The sequence below is a fragment of the Scatophagus argus genome, chromosome 22, assembly GCF_020382885.2.
Source record: "Scatophagus argus isolate fScaArg1 chromosome 22, fScaArg1.pri, whole genome shotgun sequence".
NCBI lineage: Eukaryota > Metazoa > Chordata > Actinopteri > Scatophagidae > Scatophagus > Scatophagus argus.
In genome coordinates, this window is record NC_058514.1 from 8,855,102 (window position 1) to 8,878,158 (window position 23,057).

Genomic DNA, 23,057 nt, shown 5'->3' on the forward strand with positions numbered 1-23,057 from the left:
AATATATTTGACTGGAAGGGAAACAGAACTCTGCTCAGTGTGTGCAGGGCAATGTGTGTGTGTGTGTGTGTGTGTGTGTGAGAGAGAGATTTTGATCATTTGTGTGAGTTCATGTGAAGTGTGCGTGCATATTTCTGCACCCAGCATCACTGCTTATTACATTACAGTAGTGTCATGCCTCTGTGATCTACTTATGCAGTTATGAGAGATGAAATGAGTGTGCCCTTGTGTCCAGAAGCATACAGTATATGTGGGTTCATACAGTGCATGTACCTTTTACATGGCTGAAGGGTGGTCTCTCCCACACGTGTTGCAAAGACACATTATACGCAGGGGCTTTCTGCAACTTCCAGGGAATCTGTGCAAAGTGAGACGGAAAAATCAAGGGTTAGCAGGAGAGAATGCCCAGACACGAAAGCCTGCCGTAATGGAGATAATAAGCTCTGGATCGACGAGTGGAGGCCAGTAAATTAATGGGCCCTCCCTGACACAAAGTCCATTTGTTAGTTTTGAAGCGTTGTGACAGTTAATTACTGAGGGTTGGCTTCAGTGGACCACTCCACTTAGGCTGTTTCAGAGAATAAAAACATTTCCTCGTGTGTTTGGAGACAGAGAGGACAGCTTTAGACGCTGTGGTTTAAGTGTGCTGGTGTGTGTTAATGCGTGTGTAGGTTTATGCCTGTGTGTTCAATCTATAGGTGTGTCCAGGAATGGAAAATCTCCTAACTATGGTGGATGATTAAAATTTTCACCAGATTCACCACCATGATTTTAAGTCCTGGCCTCCTGTGTCAGGTTGACTCTGACTTTTTCAACATCTGTACAATGGACTGTGAAAATACTCAGTTCTGATTGGCTGCATATTGTCTATTAATTCCCGATGATGGACAATGACTATATTTTCAATCTGTTCACTGTTAAGGCACTGGCTGCAGACACCTCGATATTAGAAATAAATTTCATGGAAATAAAAATCATTATTAATTGTGATTTTAGTGTTTAGACTCAGTGCTTGTTGCCTTAATATATCCACAAAAACACAAATCACAGTTACATTGCCAGTTGAAGATCTTGTTAGGAGAATAATGAGAAGGATTTAAAAGTGAACATTAAAGTAATTACATGTTAACTATGAACATGTAATCACTCCCTCATTGTGATTACAAAAACAAAATGTGGGAAGTGTTATTACTAAACTAAAGATCCTCTTCCTTGTTGCAGCCCTTGTTGCACAAGCAACATCAAAATAAAAAGGTCATAGACAAATGGTTCCCCAGTTGGAAGAACAGCTGAGCCAGTAAAAGCTTTGTAAGAATAAATGAAGAATGAGCAGGCCATCTTTCTGTCCCAAAGCCAGAGAACATTAAGAAACATTATTGGAATCTGACACAGTCCTTCAATAACCACGGTAAGCATTAAAGCTAACTGTACCGTACAACAACGATCACAAGTGAAGTAGATGGGACGAATAAAGTGGTAACAAACAAGCAGAAAACAGCCGGCATGAACACAAAATGAATGAATATTGTGAAAATTAAATGGCAGACAGTCAGGCCACAGATGAGATAAAATCATTTATCTACATCAACCCAGTATTGATAGACTGAGTTTCGCTGTGGTTTTCATTAAACAACCTGCATGCATTTCATTTTGTGGCTTTGATGTCATTACTTTTGAACACTGCATAAATACATCAGAAGAAATGAGAATCAATCCTCTTTGTGCTCTACCCACAACAAACTCCTGATTTTATTGCAAAATGTCACTTAGACTATTTTAAAAACAGTGCAATACCTTGAAAACATCTCTGTGCAAGTCCAACTCTTGAAAATTGTCACAATGTAGCAATTTAAGCTCCATTTCAAGCTGTGAAATAGTTTCCAAAGAATACCAATTAGCTGTAGTGTGTGTGTGCAACCAGAGTTGTGCTGTGACTTTCCTGCTTTTGATTTTCTTCAAATCTTGATTGGAATTGTTTTGGCACTTTCACAGTTGAGTCTGCAACTGGGCCAATAAATGAAGAGGGATAAGCTTTTTCTTAATTTGGGGTCCTGTGTTGTCAGGGTTAAGATTAGCATAGGATCCCGGGAACAGAGGATCTTGGGAATTCACAACCCTGGGAATATAGATAAGCTCCCTGGGCTACATTTTAAAAAGTTTGTCCATTATTACTCGATTAAGACCTTACCCCGAAGACGTTTCCCTTTGTTGTTAACTTGCTCTAAAAGCTACTTTCAAGCTTTTTTTTCATAGATCAGATGCTAGCCAAAACCTCCCAACTCTTTCATTAAGGCAACCTAACAAGGTTACTAAGTTTTATTTCCATGCCACACGTCATTCGGCGAGAGTAGGTGTCACATTTTTAAAACGGCAGACATCTTATTTCAATAAAACTCTCCAAATGTCAAACTAAAGTGAAAGACTGATTTAACTTTTGTCACTGTGATCTTCCTCCTGCTCTGTATTCACTGACTGTGGAAAAACTCTCAGTGGAGCCAAAGTGAGGCAAACCTTCAGAAGCTGCTGCAGAAACTTGTATGCGTTTATCTGAGTAACCCTTGACAGATTACATTTAAATTTCAACATTCACGCGAGTACATCATCGTCATCAAATATGCTGAAATTGTTGTGCTACATTTAGAAATAATAAGACATAAAGGAAGGGTTTTCCTTTTATAAGATATTTTTACTTCTTTTTTGGCTTTTCCTATTCAATCTTGTTAACACCTTATATATTATTTCCACATTAAAAAGACAAAAAATGAATAAACAACTAAAGACCTGGGCATACATCCATGTATCTCTATTATCCTTTTTGTACAAAAATGAGTGCTGTCTTTTTATTTGCTCGAATATGCAAGAAAATACTGAGAAAAACATGTAGAATCTCATTATTAAAAAAGAACACTGAAACAAAAGAAATGTGGTGTAATATATATTAATATATATATATTAATTATCACCCATTTCCTTTTCTGAGACTGTCAGAAATAATTCGTTTCACCTTTCATAGCTGAAATGGCTACCTGACAGATCAATTAGTCAATAAGCAGGCAATGAAATTAACTAAATAATTAAATAACTGACCATTTTGGTATTTCGGTATTGTTCAAGCAAAAAAAAAAAAAAAAAAAGATCCAGCTTATTAAATGTGTCTTACAGCTTTTATTTTTTTATAGACCAAAATTTATGCCGTTAATAGAAAACTGTCAGTCGTACATCATCAGAGTCATACATGTATGGATGGACAAGCAAAAGACTAACCACACATGAATGGCCCTGGAACCAAGACCAAATGGGAGCACTTGTGAGAAATAGACTGGTATTTGTACATAAGCTTGGAGGAAATCCAAAAAGAAAATATATGTTTACGTTCCATTCATTGTCTATAATCACAGACAATTTCCCGTATTTTGCCCAAGGCTATATGTGTATGTTTGACTGAGGGGGGTTTACACTCAGATGTAGATGAGGGAAGAGATGTATGGATAGAAAAAGAGAGAGATCAAAACCGAATATAAAATATTTCTCTAACTATGCTCGGTTTGAGTGGAAGTGAAATGAGGAAATCTGAGGAAGAGAAGCTGAAGAGTGAATTCTGCAGACAGAATTAGGGAGGGGAACTCCACTCATTATTCAGCAGGCCCTTCAGATCTCGAACACTGTCAAACCTCCTCTGTGTTGAAAGAGGATAAAATGGTAGAAAATAAAATTGGGAATAAGATCATCCCTGAATTCATTAGAAAACCTGTCTGACCTCCTGCCAATCAATAAAGTGGTACTTTAGACTGTATAGACTTTGAGACTGTTATCAACACAGCAAAACTTGTTGATAACAAACATATGTGCTTCACACATGGTGGCCAATAATGCCTCATGCTGTTCTCTTCTAATAAACAAACAAACAAACAAACAAAAAGCTTTTTAAGGAAGCCTAGAAATTTGTTCTCTGTTGACAGTGATCTGTTTAGTCTCAGTAAATATTAATCAGGATGGTCATTATGCTTCCACAAAAATGTAACTGGGCCTTTTCATCGCATCTATTGCATTTATTTATTTATTATAACTGACCATCAAGACAGATATACCATCAATGTTTTGGCAGTAACACATTACTTGAAAGCAGCTTTCAGCAGCTCTGTCCACTCTAAGACACTGGGAGGTGCAAACACGTAAATGACGTAAATGCCTTCAATCTCTTAATCCACTGTTGTGGCCAAATCAGTTCTTAACATCTCGACTGGAGATCAATAAACAAACACAATTCTGTATTTGATGGGCAACAGATTGGTCGCTGCTATGCTCTAAAGCGGGCAAAAGCGAGCAAGCTCGCTGCATTTTCAAACTCCCAAATCTAATACACAAACTTTTAAACTAGCTGTTGTTGTCGCTGCGGCCTCATATGAGTTCAAGAATGGGTTTTATAGGACTGTTTAGCTGAAATAATAAGTTTACGTCTCAGCTTCTTGTGCACCAGAGTGTGAGTTTAATGTTAGTCAGGAGCACCAAGGCTGTCAACACCAGGGAAAGCTTACAACCTAAACTACAAGAGGGCTGTGGAGCAGTAACTCTCAACTGACTGTGGAGCACTGAGTGATTTTACAAGGAGCAGCAGTGTTTGCAGCAGCACCATGGAGAGCTCCTCTCCTCAGAGTGCAAACAGTTGCCTGCTGATCCGTGAGCCGTCTCAGGACACAGACTTTAAAACGGCAGCAGTCGGACTTTTCTGCAGCATCGCAGGGTTTCAGCATTGCCATCAGTGATGAGAAATTATTACCAGGGACAGATGATGCAGCAGCCCTTTTTAGCAAAGCAAAGTCGTGTTTTATCCATTCACAAAGTACAGTTCTTCATCTCTTGTTCACTGGAACTGTTTGGAGCTCCTCACAAGGCGAGTCCAATGGCTCATTTACTTTGCTCACCCGGTTTTTCCACAAATCACCCAGGGGATTCAAACCCACAAGCCTCTGTGCACAGGCTTGCTTTTCAGCTCTAGGCTATTGTTACACTTCTACAAAGGTATGAGTTAGTAGACACGAGAGAAATGCAACTGGGAAATAAGAATCAGTAAAAAATTACCCACTGTGCTGTAAAACAGAAATGATTTTAGAAACAGTGTGTTCACTGGATTTTTTTTTAACTCGTCATTTGAGCCTCATTTCAGCTTAAATGCATCACGTTGAAAAGAACCAGCACAGGCTACAGCATAGTTTATACATAATAAGAACTTTAAGCTGCTGTCTATACTGTATGCATTTTACACAAAAATCTAAAATGACAGTAACCAACCAGGCAATGCGCACATTAATCAAATGATTAAGAATGATTTGTATTTGAACCTTGTCCTCAAATCAAGAAAAGTCAAAGTCAAAACTGAGTATGAATAAAAACTGTGAAACTGTTTTTGGCTCATGGGGAAAAAAGTGGTAGAAATAGAACAGGTTTGAAAAGTGTGATATGTAAGTTAGAATTTCAGGATTTTTCTTGACGACATAAAAAAAATGACACAGTGGGGGAACTTTTTGGTCTGATATCTAAACAAATTTCTGGTAGTTTATTTTCTGCGGCAAATATTTCTGTAAATAAATGGATGCTGTTCATGTCTGTGTATATCTGGATGTGTTCATATTTGTTTAAAACTCTAGCATATAGAGCACAGCATTTATACATGTAGAAAATGGTGATTTCAGTATGTCTCTCTCATCTGTACTTTTCCTTTCTGATGCTTCTGTAAAAGAGACATCCATAAATCTCCCTACATACTGGTACTGATTATTCTCCCTTCCTATATGCACATAAACCTATAAATAATGAGCCTCATATGCCTATTGGCGGGGCTGAATGAGTTGCACAATATTTACATGTACGAAAATATTTTCATTTAAAAAGTCTTTTAAGAGCTGACATGATGTAGCAATTGAAGGCATATATGTTAGCTCAACTGTTTTTTTCAAATTCAGCAATTAAGCTCGGGAATTAATTCTCGGGATTCCTTTGGACCTGCAATCAAGATACTTGGCAGCGACCTTTACAGGGTTCACACATGTTTGGAGGTCAAACTTACAAAGAGCTACCTAATTATTCCAACAAAAGGAACAAGTTAACATTGATTGCAGACTCACCACAAATTAAGCCCTGTCTTAATTGGTAATCTCCCAGACAGGCTGGATCCTGCTATTCTTCTTGTTTTACTTAACTTTTATCTGTAGGGAAGCTTTTTACTTCTCCACAGTCATTTCTTTTTTTGAGGGAACTAATCACAGAGACAGGGAATTAATTTCAGTTATGTCTGAGATTTTTAAATGTTTTTAACTGTTATTATCATCATTGTTACATTTAAGTCTAATGAATACTTTATGACATAGTCACATAGCAACCAAATTCAATCAGACTGAGAGAGTTTTGACTTGTCATCAGGAATTCTCTATTTGACAGTCAGATGAACAGACAGAGAAGGCAAATCCATAACTCAAGGGAGTTTGCACATACCTGTGCCTGTAATCTGTATACTTCAGTGTAGGGTTTTCTTTTTTTTTTTTTAAATGTAAAATTTCTGAACCAACACATATACGTTCAAGCATACAAATCCACGTACACATGGATGAACACACACACTTTTGCCATTTGTTAAAATGATTCATGAATAGCAGTATTGAGAACTGATGACTTGTAGCAGCCCCAGTGTCATCCAAGGATCCTCCTTCTCCTTATTCACAGCTTCACACACACACACACACACACACACACACACACACACACACACACACACATGTCCAACCATTCGTATCCACCCCCCACGTTATCCATTTTCATTTGCTGAATTTATACCCAGCACCGTAGCTCTTGGCTGACTGTTTTAAATCCATAAGTTGATTCACAGCTGATGCAACCCAGTATTGCTGTTGTTTTCTCCCAATGATTGGTGGTTTACAGGTTTATTACTGGGGTTTGACATATCTTTCTGTGGGTCAGTGGGCTTATTACTGGATATACCGTAAATCCTCACTATGATTGACAGGGGGGAGAATGCGCTTGCTATAGTCTACCTACAGTATGTTCAAACTGCTGGACAGAGATGAAGTGTATAATGCTGAGGTGTGAAGACTATGTCTGGATGATATTTTTGGTGAAATAAAATCTTCACACTTCCCTTGCATAATACTTTTTTGAGAAATATGCTTATTTGCTTGTTAAATCTGAAGGCAAAACACTCAAATTACCTGCCTATCCAGGAATTTTTCTCTTCGGGACTAGTAAAGGTCTATCTTACCTTAACTTTTCTCCCTCATCTTCAGTCATGAACTTTGGGTGGTGACCAAAAGAATGAGAAATTTGGAGATGTCAGAAATTAATTTTCTGCAGAATGTCTGCGTTCGACTCTGAGGGACATAGTGAGATATCAGGAGGAAGAAGTAGAACTGCTGCTTCTTTGCATTAATAGAAGCTAAGTGAGGTGATGCTAGCATCTGAACAGGATGTTACCTCCTTTTGGAGGAAACGCCAAAGCTGAACCAGAACACCCTGGAGGGCTCACATATCCAATCTGGCATAGGAATGCCTCAGTATCTGCCCCAGAATCTACATTATCCAGTCAAGAAATGTGGTAAAAAGGCCCCAAGTTATTGCAGAAATACTACTGGTATCAGACAGGAGAGATCACAGATTGTTTTTCAGTCTAGTTCAGAGTTAAAAATCTAAATTTATGTTTAAATTTAATCGCTGACCACTTTTACTGTACCCCAATGACAACAGTTCACACCACACAGCAAGTTATCTAATGGGCTCAAGTTGGTTGAAGGCAACACATAAAGGAAGTGGACTGAGTAGAGGTAATGAGTCAGGCAGCCCTGAGCTCCAGAGGAGTAGTGTGTGGGGGGAGGGGGGGTCGCCATAAAGTCTGAGATTGATAGAGTTTTTTAATGTGTCCAGAGTCACATCTTGTGAAGGGCCCTTATAATCCCTACCAGTGCCTGTGGGACAGTATCGCTTCCTCAAATCAAACTTCAGGTTTATGACAGTGGGGGAAGGGTCAGAAAAGGACATTACAGCCGTGTTGACTCTGAGGCAGATGCTGAAAAACTGCAGTTGCCTCTCCTACTTCGCTATGACTACATCCATATCTTTGTATCTTTATACACACGTGCATTTCAGCAGAAGCAGCTCTATTTTTGTAAAGGACAAACGGAAAGACAAATCTGCTGATGTTTCATTGCAATGGAATGGTGACCAAAGAGGGTGAGACTGGGGTCGAAAGGGAACACGGCACGAAATATGAAGTGGAGCACAAAACACATGATGAGCAGCCATTAACCTCAAATAACCTAAGACATAGTATGTGTATTTGGAAAAACACAATTTACTTTGAATATATGCATGCTTTTATGCTCTAATACGGCATAGACACACAATAAAATGTCATTGTTAATAGTCTTTTTCAACTTCTTTGACTGTGACATTTAGAAATCTTTGGAAAGGCGAAGCCAGTTCGCCCCGGGGCGGCATGGAGAACAGTGAAACCAGCCACGCTATTGTTTGCAATTTTAATTGTGAGGGAGAAGATTAGATTTAGGTTTTAATTTGTCAAAGGAAAGGAAAATCTGTCCGTGCTTGTGCTCCCCAACGAGGAATTCAGCTCTGCCACTCATTGTTGGTGGTATTCGGAGCTGCGCTGACTGCGACACAAGAGTGAATGACTCAGCAGAACAGAGAGCATCATGGGAGGGAAGGAAAGGGAGCTGCTATCCAGAAAGGAGCTTCGGTTCCAAAATTCTATTTCCCTCCAACTGAATCAATACGAGTTAGACAGGGGAGCAAGAAAACAACTGAAATAAAATTCTGAATTTTGTCTTATTTGCGACACTACCACAAGGATTGTGGAGTTTCAGCAAAGAGAAACAAGACACATCAAAGCTTTCCAGCAAACTCTGGTTTTCTGTGTTTTCCCCACAAGGATCAGGACTTTGTCTCCATCTCCCTGTGAGTCAGCAAAGCCAACCATACACCAACTCCATCAGATCGCAGGGGAAGGATGAAAATGTTTTTAACAAAATGGTTTCAAACACAGCCAGTCTGTGTTCTGTCTGCTTATGAGTTGAGCAGAGCCCCAGCCTTTAAAATAATGAGTGTGAATAGGGGGAACTGGCAAAACCGAAATAGGAGAGAGGCAGTGAAAAAGTCAGCAATAATGATAATCAGTATAGAACCATTTCACCAAAGCACCATTTGTAAATAATTAGGCATTTTAGGCTCATTTTGCAAGCAATTGGACACATAGAGCTCTAAGTCTTTAAAATAATAAAGCGGACATACTGTACTAATCATTAATCTTCACTCAAACTTAACCTTTATGTGATATAAGATGTAAAACTGAAAGACGTGTAAGGATTATCAACATTTTGGTCTTTCTGACCTTTTTTTGTCTCAGCTAGCAACAGAAATGATATATGAGTTGATGCCACACAACATGATCAGAGACTGATTACTCCATCATGGAAATAGCAGTAATTAGAAGGGTTTCATAACATACCATAATGAGAAAGCTGCTTGAAAACCTCATTTCAAATATGAAATCAGAATGTTCCATCAGGAAAGACTAAAGTGAATATTTTACCACTATCTGGGATCCTTTGATGTAATCTCATTTTGTGAGGAGCAGAACTGGCAGGCAGATTAACATCTTAAACTTGTAATATTTGGTTTCCAGATAAGCACCCATATTGCATGAAATATGACCACATAAAGCTCACAGGGAGCATGATGAATGTACAGTGTGGATATTATCTTTCCCTAACATGTGCACAACTGTTCATTACTGCTGAATTATTCTTTACTGTTACTTGCTTTATGAACACTTGTGAGTATTTGGGACACTGATGCTACTATGAACCTGCATATACCTGCAGGCTCGATTCTTATCATTGTCAGTGTACCCTGATAAACATGTTGATTTATAGCACTGACAAGCAGATTGTCTCATGTCTATTTTGGAGACATTCGTTTACATATGTTTCGGTTCCTTAGGTCTACACTATCAAATATTTGTATATTAATAATAAGTCAAAGGACAGTGTCTTTATGAGGTACAGTTAACTATTAGGCTACCAGGGCACCTTCTACAAAGCTTAATAGTGTCTATTAAATAGCGGTTTTGGTTTTATGGCCTACAACATAATTGTCTTGGTTCTCTCTCACTCTCTTATGAAGTTGATAGGGTGAAGCTGTTAGCAAAAAGGTGCTAATTAGCATTCATTAATTTTATTAAACAGCCGGTCACTGCCAGGAAGGGAAGCATTACTGCAGTTTCATTGATAACTTTGCGTTAATTAATGACTGCAGCCACAAGAAATCTCTTTCACACAAAAAATTTCAAAAAAAGAAGCATTTTGAGAGGGAGGGCAAAAAGACACCAACAGGGATAACCTGAGAATGAAAGACTCTGCAAGAAAGAGACAACAAGGTGGGTGGGAAAGAGAAATATCTAATATATTGACTCTAGAGTTTTAAAGCACTGCTTTCATCATAGATGTCACAGTGCCAACTCTTCAGAGAAGAGGGCAACGAGAAGAAGGCAGTTGCTCAGAGAGGTGTTACAAAGTCGGATTTTTCAGCAAAGCCTCAGAGATTTTTCATTATCCAAAATTAGCTGGGGCCGGCGAAGATCCCAGTCAGCTGTGCAGAAGGGGCGCACACTAGCAGAACAGACAGGGTGCTACTGTTCAACATCCACAACAACAATGCCTCTGAAGCATTTTTCCTGGATCACTGGCACTTTATGAATAGCAAGGCATGAAAGCAGAACCTGAATCATTATAAGCAAAGCGCAAGAGAGACAGAGAAGGTGGGGGAAGGCGCAGAGGCAGGTGGAAAGACAGATTAAGATAGAAGAAAGACAGTGATAAAAAAAAAAGAGTGATAAAGTCAGAGAGCTGCACTTGTCAAGAGTCAGGAAGAGGGAGATAAAGAGTGAGAGATTCATTTTGAAAGGGGATTATCAAACTATATGATGTAGATCCAGACCTTACGGGTGAAAAATACTGCTTTGACTGGAAAAGTATAATCCGACCCTACACACAGATAGCAACAACAAGGATGGTTGGTATTTTCTAACCTTGACTTAAAAAGCAGAGATATGGACCAAAGGATGGAATGAGAGAGGTTAAATGAAACTAGGAGGTCAGACAGAAGACAGGAGGAAGGAGAAAATGCAGACAAAGAAGTGTAGCCCAAAAAATACAAAGAGAAGAAAAACATCATCCATTTAGTGCTGATGCAAACACTTACTCCAATAAGTCCTCCGCCATCGATTTCACAGCCAGAAAGAATTTGTGTTCGATACGCAAGTTATTCAGCACAACCATTCACTGTGACCATCCCAGCTAGGGTAAATCAATTAAAGTTAAAAATCAAATCTCATTTAATATTGCCAGTCCAACCCCCTCAGCAGAAATTTGTATCAGAGAAAGTTAAAGATTTTGAAAGACCGAGAAGGGAAGAGAGGAATCAACAAAAGAACGGAGGGAGAAAGCAGAGATGTGCAGGTGGACAGACGAAGAATGCGGACAGACGACAAAAAGCGGTGAAGCAGAGGATGAGTGCAGTGAAAATGTGCCTCCCTCTGTGAAGGTTAAAGCAGAGCCTCAGCTTGAAAATCACAAAGCGAACTGGCTTCTTTTTGATTTCAAGGTTGCAGTGGATTTTCATGAGCCAAAGCCCACACTGCACTGTTTCAACATGTATGATGTAGTTCTGATGTCTTTTCAGGTGCAGATGTGAGGGATTCGACCCCAAAACGTATGATCTGTGACAAGCAAGTCCAAAGGTTGCATAAGAGAGAACTGAACAAACAACATCTTAATTTATTTTTAGGAATTAAAATCAGAAGCTCATTCAATATGTGTAGGTCAATTCTGTGTGACGATTTCTCAGCCTCTGAAGAGCAGATGGCAAGGCCAGTGCAAAAAGGCCAGTGCATTTGTCAGTACAAAGTAAACAAAGCATAAAAGGCCGAATCTTAAAAGAAAGAATCAGCAACAACTGCAAATCACATCACAAAAAATTATAGCACAGAAAACACAATGTATGTGTGTGTGTGGGGGGGGCTACCAAATTAAGACCTTCTCAGTGTGACCTCAGTTTTGTAGTGAAACATCAGCTGTATGAACCCGACACTACTCTACAGATAAAAACATTCCGGCCTCCATGTCGTCCGTTAATTCCTGATAAGAACAAAAAAAAAGTTTTGAAACTGAAACTTTTTAGAGGTCCAAATAACTGCTAGAATTTATTTTTTTTAATGGGACGATTTCAAAGAAATCCTGTCAACAAACTTGAGCCTACTGAGCTGACAAGCTCTTCTTCACTTGCACAATTTGCCTCGAAGGCAGTCAGGAGCTGATTGCATAATGTGCCGCTGCCTTTGTAAATCAATGAATTTCCAAACTTAGTGATTAGGGAAATTCGAGAAAATTTGCAAATTTACAGATGAAGGAAATTTCAGTGTATTTTGGATCAGATGAAAAGTCGCCCCATGCTTTCATGTCAATAATTCAATCGCTAATGTTATTTCACTTTTTTCTGTTGTTTTTCTTTTTTACTTGATCTGATATGTAGACTGTCTGCATGCATGCAAAACAAAATATGCAAAAGAAACAAACAAAGAAGAAAAATACAGCCAAGCACCAGAGGTGAGACAAGATTATGTGTGACAAAGCTTGCGAACATAGTGAGCGACATACTGAGAATGACTAATGATGAGGCCAGACTAAAAAAGAAGGCAGGCAGAAAGCAAGGAAACATGTAAAGAAACACAAACGGGCAAATAAACGAATAAAGCAGAGAGATTGAGGACTTGAGAGATGTGAGAAAGAAAGAGAAAAGGGGGGGAGGGGATGAACTGGTACATGTGGTCTAAGTGTGACATGAGACATTTTAATCTGTCACTCAGTGCACTCATGATCAAACTGGATGCTACCCACAGGACTGCTAACTGCAATAATGAAAAGAAACTCATTCACACACACACTTTATAGAGACCCATCCTTACCACATGGCTGTATCAGTTGTCACCCTTCATATGACCCATCAGGAATGCAGACTCTGCTTACTAAGATCATGTTCAAATTCTTTTCTCTGATGTCTTGAAATACATTAAGTTCAGTATCACTGCCAAATTAACCTCCTGACTGACCGAAAACATGCAAAGCTCTAAAGTATTTTGAATTCCCACAAGCGACTGTAGTCTTGTTCTGGCTAAACTATGGCGACTGACAAAAGAGCATTACTGAAAAGTAACATGTCACACCTTTCGCTGATCAAACACGATTTAAGATTCTGTCACTGCACTGCGTATTTCATACATCCAGTATTATTTTTCCCCGAGCACACTTTGCTTTACTGTTCAGCTGTGATATGAAACCATTTGTGACAAGGCTACCATTTTTTTTCCTGCATGAAATCAGGCCAACAATCGCCCCAACCTGCATGCATCACTCAGCACTAAACATCACATGTTTCGTTGATTTGATTCAGTGTAGATCTATCAAACTGCATCCAGAGGAAGCCAGTTGATAACACGCCTTGGACATCAAAAATGAAGAGTGATGAGACAAATACACATTTGCAAATTGGTTTGTCGATGCCAGGCTATGCCCCTGTCTTGACTTGACGTGTTGCTGGCTCAGAATAAGCATGTACTGACAAAAATCAATGAAGTTGATGAGGTAAAACATTAAATATATTGTCTTTGTACAGCATGATTGGATTTTAATTGCGCGATCCTTCAGCGGTCACTGCATGCTCTACTGATTCATTCATGTTCTCAGTGTACTAGAAACATTTTTGTTTCTTATCTGGAGAAGTGAAATCCTGAGTCACTCTTTGTGACTGACGTACTGACCTTAGTGTCTTTGTGGAGTGATATTACATGAGGGGACTGAGTTAAGATTTGCTCTGCATTAATCCTACGTGCTGTTTGCCGGATTGACAGCAGGAGCCAATTACTGAATGAAGTGTGGACTCGTTTGATGGGACAGAAATAAGATGAGAATTTGAAGTATGAAATATGTGCTGAGAAATCACAGCTTGACAGTAGCTCGATTTTCAACTGGTGGTTTGTAAAGAGAGTGGAGACTTAAAGACTTGTTTCATCATGTAACACTTTAAAATGATTCAGTCTTCGTAAAGCCTAACTATATTGCAATTATTATCTTAAGGTGACTCAAGTGACTCGAGATGCGTTGTACTTCATCGGCAGTAGGTTTTCACTTTCATTAAAATATGTCTACAGGAGGCTGAAAATGTTTAGAGATAAAGGCTCTACTGTTTGAAATTATGCAAAATCAATTTAATTTTCTTCCATTTAACTGCTCGTCCTAATAAAGGTGAGCCAAATATATCGCTGCCTCAAAAGAACTGCAACATTAATATATTTACAGTTTTTTCATATTGTCACCTTTACTTTATCCTTAGCTTTTGTAGGAAAAGGTAAAGGCGAACAGCATTTTAAACAGACTATGTTTGATTGATACACTAGATGGCAACAGTTTGGGGGGAAGGTCCTTTTCTATTCCAGCATGACTGTGCCCCAGTGCAAAGCAAAGCCCATAAAGACATGAATGAATGAGTTTGGTGTGGAAGAACTTGACTGGCCCACACAGAGTCCTGACCTCAACCCCATCCAACACCTTGCAAAATCCTGCCACTGTAACAAAAGGTTCAGTGTTTTTCTATCGCTACTGTAATGTGCAGGGAAGGAAGGAAGTTTGACAGCAGACAGAAATGAGTGAGCTACTGTATCTTCCCCTCCTCAGTGTGATCACGCCTCTGACAAAATGCAATATATGTGTCTGTGTTAATATTACTGTTGAGGGAATAAGAACTATAGATTTTCAGACCCTCCTGCTCTTTTGATGTAATGCTGTGCATCAGAGCGTGGCAGTAAATATGTTTTGCCTCACAGGAAAAAAGGCTATATAAAAATTTCCAGGAACAATTCTACTTTTCCTCTTCCCTCTCTCACATTTTGCACTTGATCATCCCACATCACACTCCCCATCTTTTTTCACCCTTTTTCATTCTCATCCTGTCACTCTCTTTTATTTTCTTAATCATTCATTTGACCTCCTTCCCCTGTGTTTTTTGATCTCTGTCATTTCATTACTTCCTCCTTCTCTGTTTCTCACTGCTAACCCTGGTTGCCTTTCGTCTGTCTCACACTTGTTGACTTCCCATTGGCACATCTCCTCTGGGAAAACCCACTGCCACCTTAAGTACCTTTCCATTACTCTGAAAACTCAGGGGAACTTTTGTGAGATCGAGGCTTTGAGAGCTGAGGGAGTAAGTCAGCAAAGCAACTAGGCATCCTCCAGGGGTGCATCTTACTGCAGACTGCATTGTAATTTTTCACAATGTGCCATGGAACATGTAGTGATAAATTGTTTCAAGTAAACACAACTTATTCAGAGGATTTCGGCAATATTGTATCAGCATGTCTTGTCTTTTTCATTATTTGAGATTACTGTGTCAGCTTGAAGGCTTGTCACCTCTCCCCCTGTTCTTTTTTTATTTTTTTATTTATTTTTTTTACAGGACCATTTTCAATGCCTGATAATGCAGCAGTAAGGAGCTCCTCTTTTTAGTGTGTTCAAGCATGTAGGAAAATGTAGGGAATACAACACAAGTACAGTGTGCGTGTGACAAGGTAAAATATGAAATGCAAGGCTAACCCACCCTTTTCCCTAAAATTACATAATTTCATCATGAAGCATAAATGTGCTGTAAGCCATCTCCCCCTCCTCCTCACAGCTTTGTTCTACTCCTCCTCCCCACTTTGCAGCCTGGTTAAAAGCACACAGTTTCCATAGAGACTGTGTTATGCCTGACTACTTGTGGTCAAGGAAGTGTGAGAAGGAAAGAAATAACAGTGCAGTCAAACTTACAGTGTTTCTATTGTTATTGCCTCAGAGAATCTAAGCAGAAATTTCACTCTTAAAGGGTTCTACTTATTGACCAGAGCTCCAGACGTGCACAAGGTATCTTTTAGCATCTGTGTACAATGCACACAGCAGTTTGGTAAGGTTTAGGAAAAAAGTTAACATTTAGTTTCACAAGTGGAACATTGGTTGTGTGAGTGACCCACAATTCAACCCTGATCTCTCACTAATGCTGTTGGGGATTAAATTTCTTTTTGTATAAGATAATCCATCCAACATCTGTCAGGGTATCTCAGTCTGTACCAAAGTGATGATGACTAACCACCCAACTGACCAAGCCACGCTGCCATCGCCAAAAATCAATAACAACATAGACAGCAAGAGGAACAGAGAAAAATGGGAAAAAATGTCAAAAGACCTTCACTGAAACAAAACTGAACAAGTGGTAAAACCTGTTTTTCTCCAAACTGCTCTTGTTGCACGTATCTTTAAGCTAATTTAACAACTACCAAGCCACTTGGAAATACACAGTTGGTGACATCAAACTTGAACTCCGAGTCTCATGGGGGATTAATCATCAAGCGAATGACTTCCACATTAAAATCAAAGTGGGCGGAAACCGCCTACATTGCCTCATCCTCATTCTAGTGCCAGAAGAGACTGGCTGGCAATCAGCAGCTTCCAGCCGCTGCTCGCTTTATCCATAGCTCATGCCTACACAAGGGGGTCAGTGCTGATTGTGTATTGATGCTTTGCTTCCACACACTGGAAACTTGAGGAAAGTGTGACAGATTTAGCTTCTAGTTTTGGGACTTTGAGATATCCACTTCTGAAACTTTGGAGTGGTTTCTTTAGTTAACAACTAGGTAAAATTAATCATTAAAGCTGTCTTTTACACCCTCGTCTCACAGAAAAGCATGTAATAGACTATAGAGATTCTTGTCCTGTGCGAAACAGGTGGTGATTTATTTTAAGTGACAGGTGTCTTGAGTGTAGTTTTTTGGGGTTTTTTTTAACTCAAACCATTATCTTTCCCTTACCAAGTGGTTTTGGTGCATAAATCTAACCAGACTGTGAATATCACCTGAAATACAACCTTTATTCTGAAAGTCTGACAGGATGTCAGAATGAGAATGTATAGTTTTCACGCTGAGGTAAGGCAAACTGTGACAGTGATGCAGTGTACTGGAGTGGACCAGTGGGTCTAATACACTCAACATTATATATTAACATTATACATGATATAATGTGCTATTCAAGGACAATTTCTACAAAAGAACAAACCTTTTGGATGAACAGCCTGAAATGACTCACTTCCTGAAACAATCCATTCAATAGTCGTTCTGTTCAGTAATGACAGGACTTTGTTATAGCAGTTTTCAGTTTGCAAACGGTATCCTTATCCATTTAAATTGTTATTATTATCATTTTCATTCTCAGTTCTAGTTAGCAAGTTGAACTGAACTTTCAGTCATGTTTCGGTTCAGTAAACGGGTCTGAGCTCCAATCAAACACTGCACAATCCACTGAATAAAGCTTTTGAATGAACTTATTCTAATGATTCAGTACATTAAAAAGAATGTTATACCTCCACTGAATCATTTGAAAACTGAATTATATAGGATCTTTCTCTCTCCTTGCTTTCCTACACAATTAACTACATGCAAGTCTAATTAATATTCAAGGCATCATAACATGATACACTAAAACTGGAAAGCACAGTGAGTGCCGAGAAATGAGAAATGAATGGCTGTCTTCCGAAACTGATTTACTGTAAATTACAGAGCTGACATTGCTCTGATGTGACTTCAGTGAACATGTGCCCTCTCAGTCATGACACTTGGTGCTGTGTCAGCCACACAGAGCATGATATGCTCTAGCTACAATATGCTGTGGAAATGCGTGGGGTGTCTGTGGCCTGATGAATAGTGCTGAAGCCTTAAAGTCAACAAGCAGACGCAGAGGGAATTAAAGACGTCCATCATGTTCAGGTTTTTTAAAGTGCTGCAGACTACAGACATTTGCTGTTATCAAGGTACAGAGCAATTTAATACACAGTCACGACAGGAATATGGTCATGAATGATAATGCATTTTGTCTTTACTTTAATGGAAAACAGCTGTTTAAAGTAAAATTAATCAAGAGCTATTCCATCAGTTATTTGAATTATCTAAATGATGCTACTTTAATTATGCGTCATGCAAAATAATCATTTTGTCCTTCTTCTGCCTGTTCCTGGACCTTCAATATGAACAAAGTCTGTAGTTGTAATATTTTACTGACAGTCTATTTTCCTCTGCAACCAGCAGTTACCCATTTGTGAGCAGCCCAACCATAAACAATGTCACTGTTTTCTATAAACTAGAAAGTTCTAGAAATATTTGCATGTCTATTACATATGAACTTTCTTTATGACTCCTGTTGCTTGAATTTCCCTCAGGATTAATAAAGTATCTATCTATCTATCGATCGATCTATCTATCTGTTCATGTGGCTCTGGTGCGATTCAAATATATAGAAGTAAACTGAAGGAAATGCTTCTCAAAGTTTGGTCATGTTTTAAATCTGCCAGTGGTCACTTATTTAAGCAACAATAGCTGCTCTGTTATATCAGTGTTAGCCTGAAAAAAAGCGCATGCAGACTGAAATTCAACTGTGGTTCTCTGTCAGGAGAATAATAACAGTGACTAAGAAAAAGTATAAATAATGCATGGAATTTGTTAAGCTATGAGCTGAGAAAATGCTCGCTAGCCGTGAGGCTAATTCATGCAGTACAAAATGCCATTGGCTTAAGCTAATAACGGTGCAAAAAAAAAACAAAACAAGCAAACAAACAAGAAAAAAACAAAACAATTTTGCAGATGAACTTTGACAGTTAATTACAGGATCTGATTTTTATTCTATTTATTCTTCTTGTTAAAGCTCTTCTTGTTAAGCTAAGTTTTAAGTGTATTGGTGGATTCAAGGATTCAACTTTGCTCTCTGCATGTAGCTGCTTACAACTGTTTACAATTATTTATGTGCGAAAAAAGAAGGTATGGCAGCTTCTTCTATACCTAATTGGATTAAATGGGCATGTAATACTGTATATCAACTGAAGACCCCTGAAATTAATGGCATTCAAATTGTACTGTGGCAGATTTTGTGATATCAGCAAAAATCCGATTGTTGTCCAGAGAGCTGAGATAATACTCTATTGTGATTAAACTACTGATTTACATTGTTAAGAGCAGAAGCAGGCTATACTAAAAATCATATTTTCACAACTAGCAAATTAGTAGTTGGGTTTTATTACAGGGATATATCACAGACATATTACACACATCTTAGGTTTACGATCACATAAAACGAACTGAAATACTTAAATAACATTCAAAGCTGGAGGAAAAAGAGGACTGGAAATGAGCCTGGCTTTGAAACTAGTAAGCACATCAAATGAATTCTGAAAATAAATTCACAGATCTCAAACAGGGAACAGGGAAATAACATTACTGTGACCTTTAAAATCATCTAACAAGCCAATATTGAAAGCCCAAAGGTAAATATTCGCCAAAAAACAAATTTTTGGATGAATTTGCATATTATCTCTTGATACACAAGACTACTCATTGACAGCTATGTGCCTGGTGGCTCAGCTGCAAGTGCTATCATTTGAATACCAATGCATCTCTACCCTACAGTACTTTCTAACTTTGCTACACCACTGAGTGCATGGTTTAATAAGCTGCACATATCATTCATCAAACCTTTGAGATGAGGTGCAAAAACCGAGAAACAGATATAGCAGAATAGCACTGCCTATTATCTGCAAGGGAAGTTATTTGATTCAAATTGGTTGTGTTTTTCTTTAATAAGCTTTATCATCCAGCATTGTTACAACTACATGGGTTATGAGATGGAAAAGGCTGCATTTTTCTAGACACACTCATAAACACAAAGCATTGCTAGCAAATGTCCATTTATCTATACAGAGCGTTTTTCAAAGCATTAGAGGCTGCAACTGGGGCACGACAGTAGTGAGTTGTGAATGCTGATGAGGTCACTCCTCTTGTTTGGGAGTTGCGCGAGTCTTTGTGAGTCAGACAGAATCAGTCAGGTGTGTGAGATAATGAGAGAACATGTCTGCAGGCACAGTGTTTCGAAAGGCCTCGGGCAAAAATTAAGACAAGGTCCTGCAGACCTGTTTGCAGGAAAACATTGCAGATAGCAGCAGAGCAAGAACAAATGGAATTACAAAGCACTTGAAATATCACTAGTCCTCAGAATCTGCACATACAGCACTGTATGAACCCTCGTTTCTACCTGTATAAACTGCACCATGTTTTATGTAGTGTTCTAACTGCTGTGCCAAGGTCTTGCCTCAGATTGTTAAAACAGGGGAATAAAAATACTATATCTGAATGTCAATATTCGAATTTTGTACTGTTTTGCTGCAATACATTTTCCTTGTACACAGTCACTATTTTACATTTTACACTGGCTTTTAAGTCTGTGGGTTTACATTCATGGTACTGTTGACATGATCAGCAGAACCCACGCCAACAAGTATTACAAAGAAGGCAGAGATGGGTTTGCACTAAAGAAGAGGGGGAAGATGAAAGAGAAACAAAGGAAGTTTGGAGGTAAGAAGAAAGAAATCAGACTGACATGAAAAACAGACAGATGACAACTAGGAGACTGATTTTACAAGGTGAAAAGTAAAGACACCAAAAAATGGAGATAGACCCCTTAAATATGACAATGGAGTGAAAGACAGATTAAAAACAGAGCAGATGGAATCTGGGGAAAAAAAAGAAACAAATGGAGCTTGGACAGCTTCCAGGGCCATTATTCATACTGTGGACAAACTCAAAATGAGGGCTCAATCCGTCACACCCTCATTCACGATTATAACTCATCATAAAGCTCACAGAGTGGATGGATGTGTGTGTGTGTGTGTGTGTGTGTGTGTGTGTGTGAGTGAGCGTGCTTTCAGGCCTGTTGATCATTGCTCATTCGATGAGAACAGACTTTCTCTTGACTTGTTGCTCAGCTCACTTCTCTGACCATTATGTGATGTACGTGTACAAGTGTGTAATCATAGCTCGTCGAGAGGAATCAGAGCTTCTTAGGAAACACACTTCTCCACAGCATAAATCACCAGCCACTGAGGATCCTGACTTGCAGCCAAGCAGACTTATTGGTGCAAAAGCAGCAAATTTTTGTTGGCAGAGACGCTGATCAAATGAGAGGCTGAGATATAGGCCCCATTTGGGGATGAATGAAGGCCCAGGCCTTGTGCGGATTCAGTCTAAGCTGAACTGTAACAAAGTCATACCTGCACCAGGGGTGAGCCAAATGTGAGCAGCAGATGTAGCCTCTGGCATGGCTGAGTTCTGGTGATAACTTAAAAAATTACACCACACATAGCCAACCAGTCTCTGTTCCATTATATAACATTCCACAAAAGGCTACTGAAGCAGCAGCCAGTCTAGGGGAATTTATCAGGTTTTACCTCATGAACGAGTGATCCATTTATTCCCAAAATACAATGTAGACAAAAGAGATTCCACTTTCAGCAATTTTGCTTATCACTCGCCAAATATCCTGCTCTAACCCACCAATGTTTCGTAAATTTTTATTTTTTAATGACTAGCCCAAAATGCTGATTTAGCAGCTGGATAAGCATTTAACATTACTGGTAATCATATGATTCAATGTTAATATCTCAAATATTTCTTAATGCAGCTTTATGATCTTTTGCAAATTCTATAACTGAAATTTAAAAAAATTGATATAACACAGCACGCTGGCCTTGGAATTGGATTAGACTAAGACCGACAGACTCAAGGCGGGTGTATACCACCTGGTCATAATCTCATTCCAGGTAAACACGTACAATAAAGTGAACTAATCTCTGGAACTATGGGGGCTATTATTAGCTCACATTCACACAGAAATATGCACCTGCTGTACCTTTAATGACGATCCATCGCACACAAGCCACAAAGAGACTAACTTCATATTAACACAAAAGATTATTTGCTCATCATTATGCAAAAGAAAAGTAAAACTGTTAAAAAGGCTGAAATGAAAAAAAAAAGCAAAAACAAAAATACATCTTTGTAGTGATGGGTTTGTACTGAGGATATTATCTGAACCTAGTGGCTGCCAGTGGACTGCTGGAGGGTGACTTGGGGACGGGGTTGATTCTGAATGGAAACTTAGCAGTAAGTGGCCTGGTGGTCTGATGCATGACTAGCATGCAGCTGACTTGATGAGCGAGCTACTGACTGAATGCCTAGCTGAAAAAGGTGTGGTGACTTTATCAGAGAATGGGGTTTCAACGCAACTTGTGTCATCAGCCTTGTCCAAAATCGAAATATCACAGCAACAGAAACTGATTTTCAGATTAGCTTCACAAGGACTGAACACAGCCACAAAGACAAATACAGGTCTAACATCAAAGTAAGCAACACAAGGTGACAGTAAGAAAGTGAAGAAAAGGATGAAGGATGAAAAAGGAGAACAGATGGAGGGAGGGAAAGTGAGAAGAGCAGTGGAGCCTGTCAAACTATTAACATCATGGTGTGAGCCCGGGGCGCCTGGTGACACAAGAGATGAGTGGACATATTTAGCATACCACAACACATGCCAGACAACTGTGCAGAAACTAGCCAACCTGTTACATCATATAATCCCAGGTCTGAACAACACAACAATCACACAGACATCTAGGGACTCTATAATTCTATTGGAGAACGTCAGTGCTCACATGGGCAACAATGAAGAAATCTCGAGGGGAGTGACCAGGAGGAACAATCTGTCTGATAGGAACCTGAGTGGTCCTTTGCTACTGAAGTTCTGTGCAAGTCACGGATTGGCCATAACAAACATCCTGTTCGTACTTGGTCCCAGACCAGCTTTCTGGTCGTATCATTAGACTTGCAACTATACGTCTTGGACACTCAGGTGAAGCAGAGCTGTCAACTACTCATTACCTGGGGGGTGGGTTGGATCAGACGGTAGAGGAGACTGCTGGACAGACCTCCTGGTGGAGGCCCCTGTCTGTTGGGTTTTAAATCCCCACCTCCACAAGAGGTTGCAGATGTTAGTGACAAGGGGTCCAAGTCAGAAGGTTGTTGATAT

General features: G+C 39.2%; 1 protein-coding gene across 3 annotated transcripts in view; it reads right to left on the reverse strand.

Moving 5' to 3' along the window:
• Window positions 1-261: 261 nt before the first annotated feature.
• Window positions 262-23,057, reverse strand: part of grm8a (glutamate receptor, metabotropic 8a) — a 252,609-nt gene continuing 229,813 nt past the window's right edge. For 2 of the 3 annotated variants that reach the window (XM_046379333.1, XM_046379337.1), the window contains one exon: window positions 262-358. In XM_046379333.1, the coding sequence (XP_046235289.1) occupies window positions 277-358 (82 nt within the window). In that variant the 3' untranslated portion in view covers window positions 262-276. The remainder of the gene's footprint in view (window positions 359-23,057) is intronic. The other variant, XM_046379335.1, reaches the window with a different exon arrangement.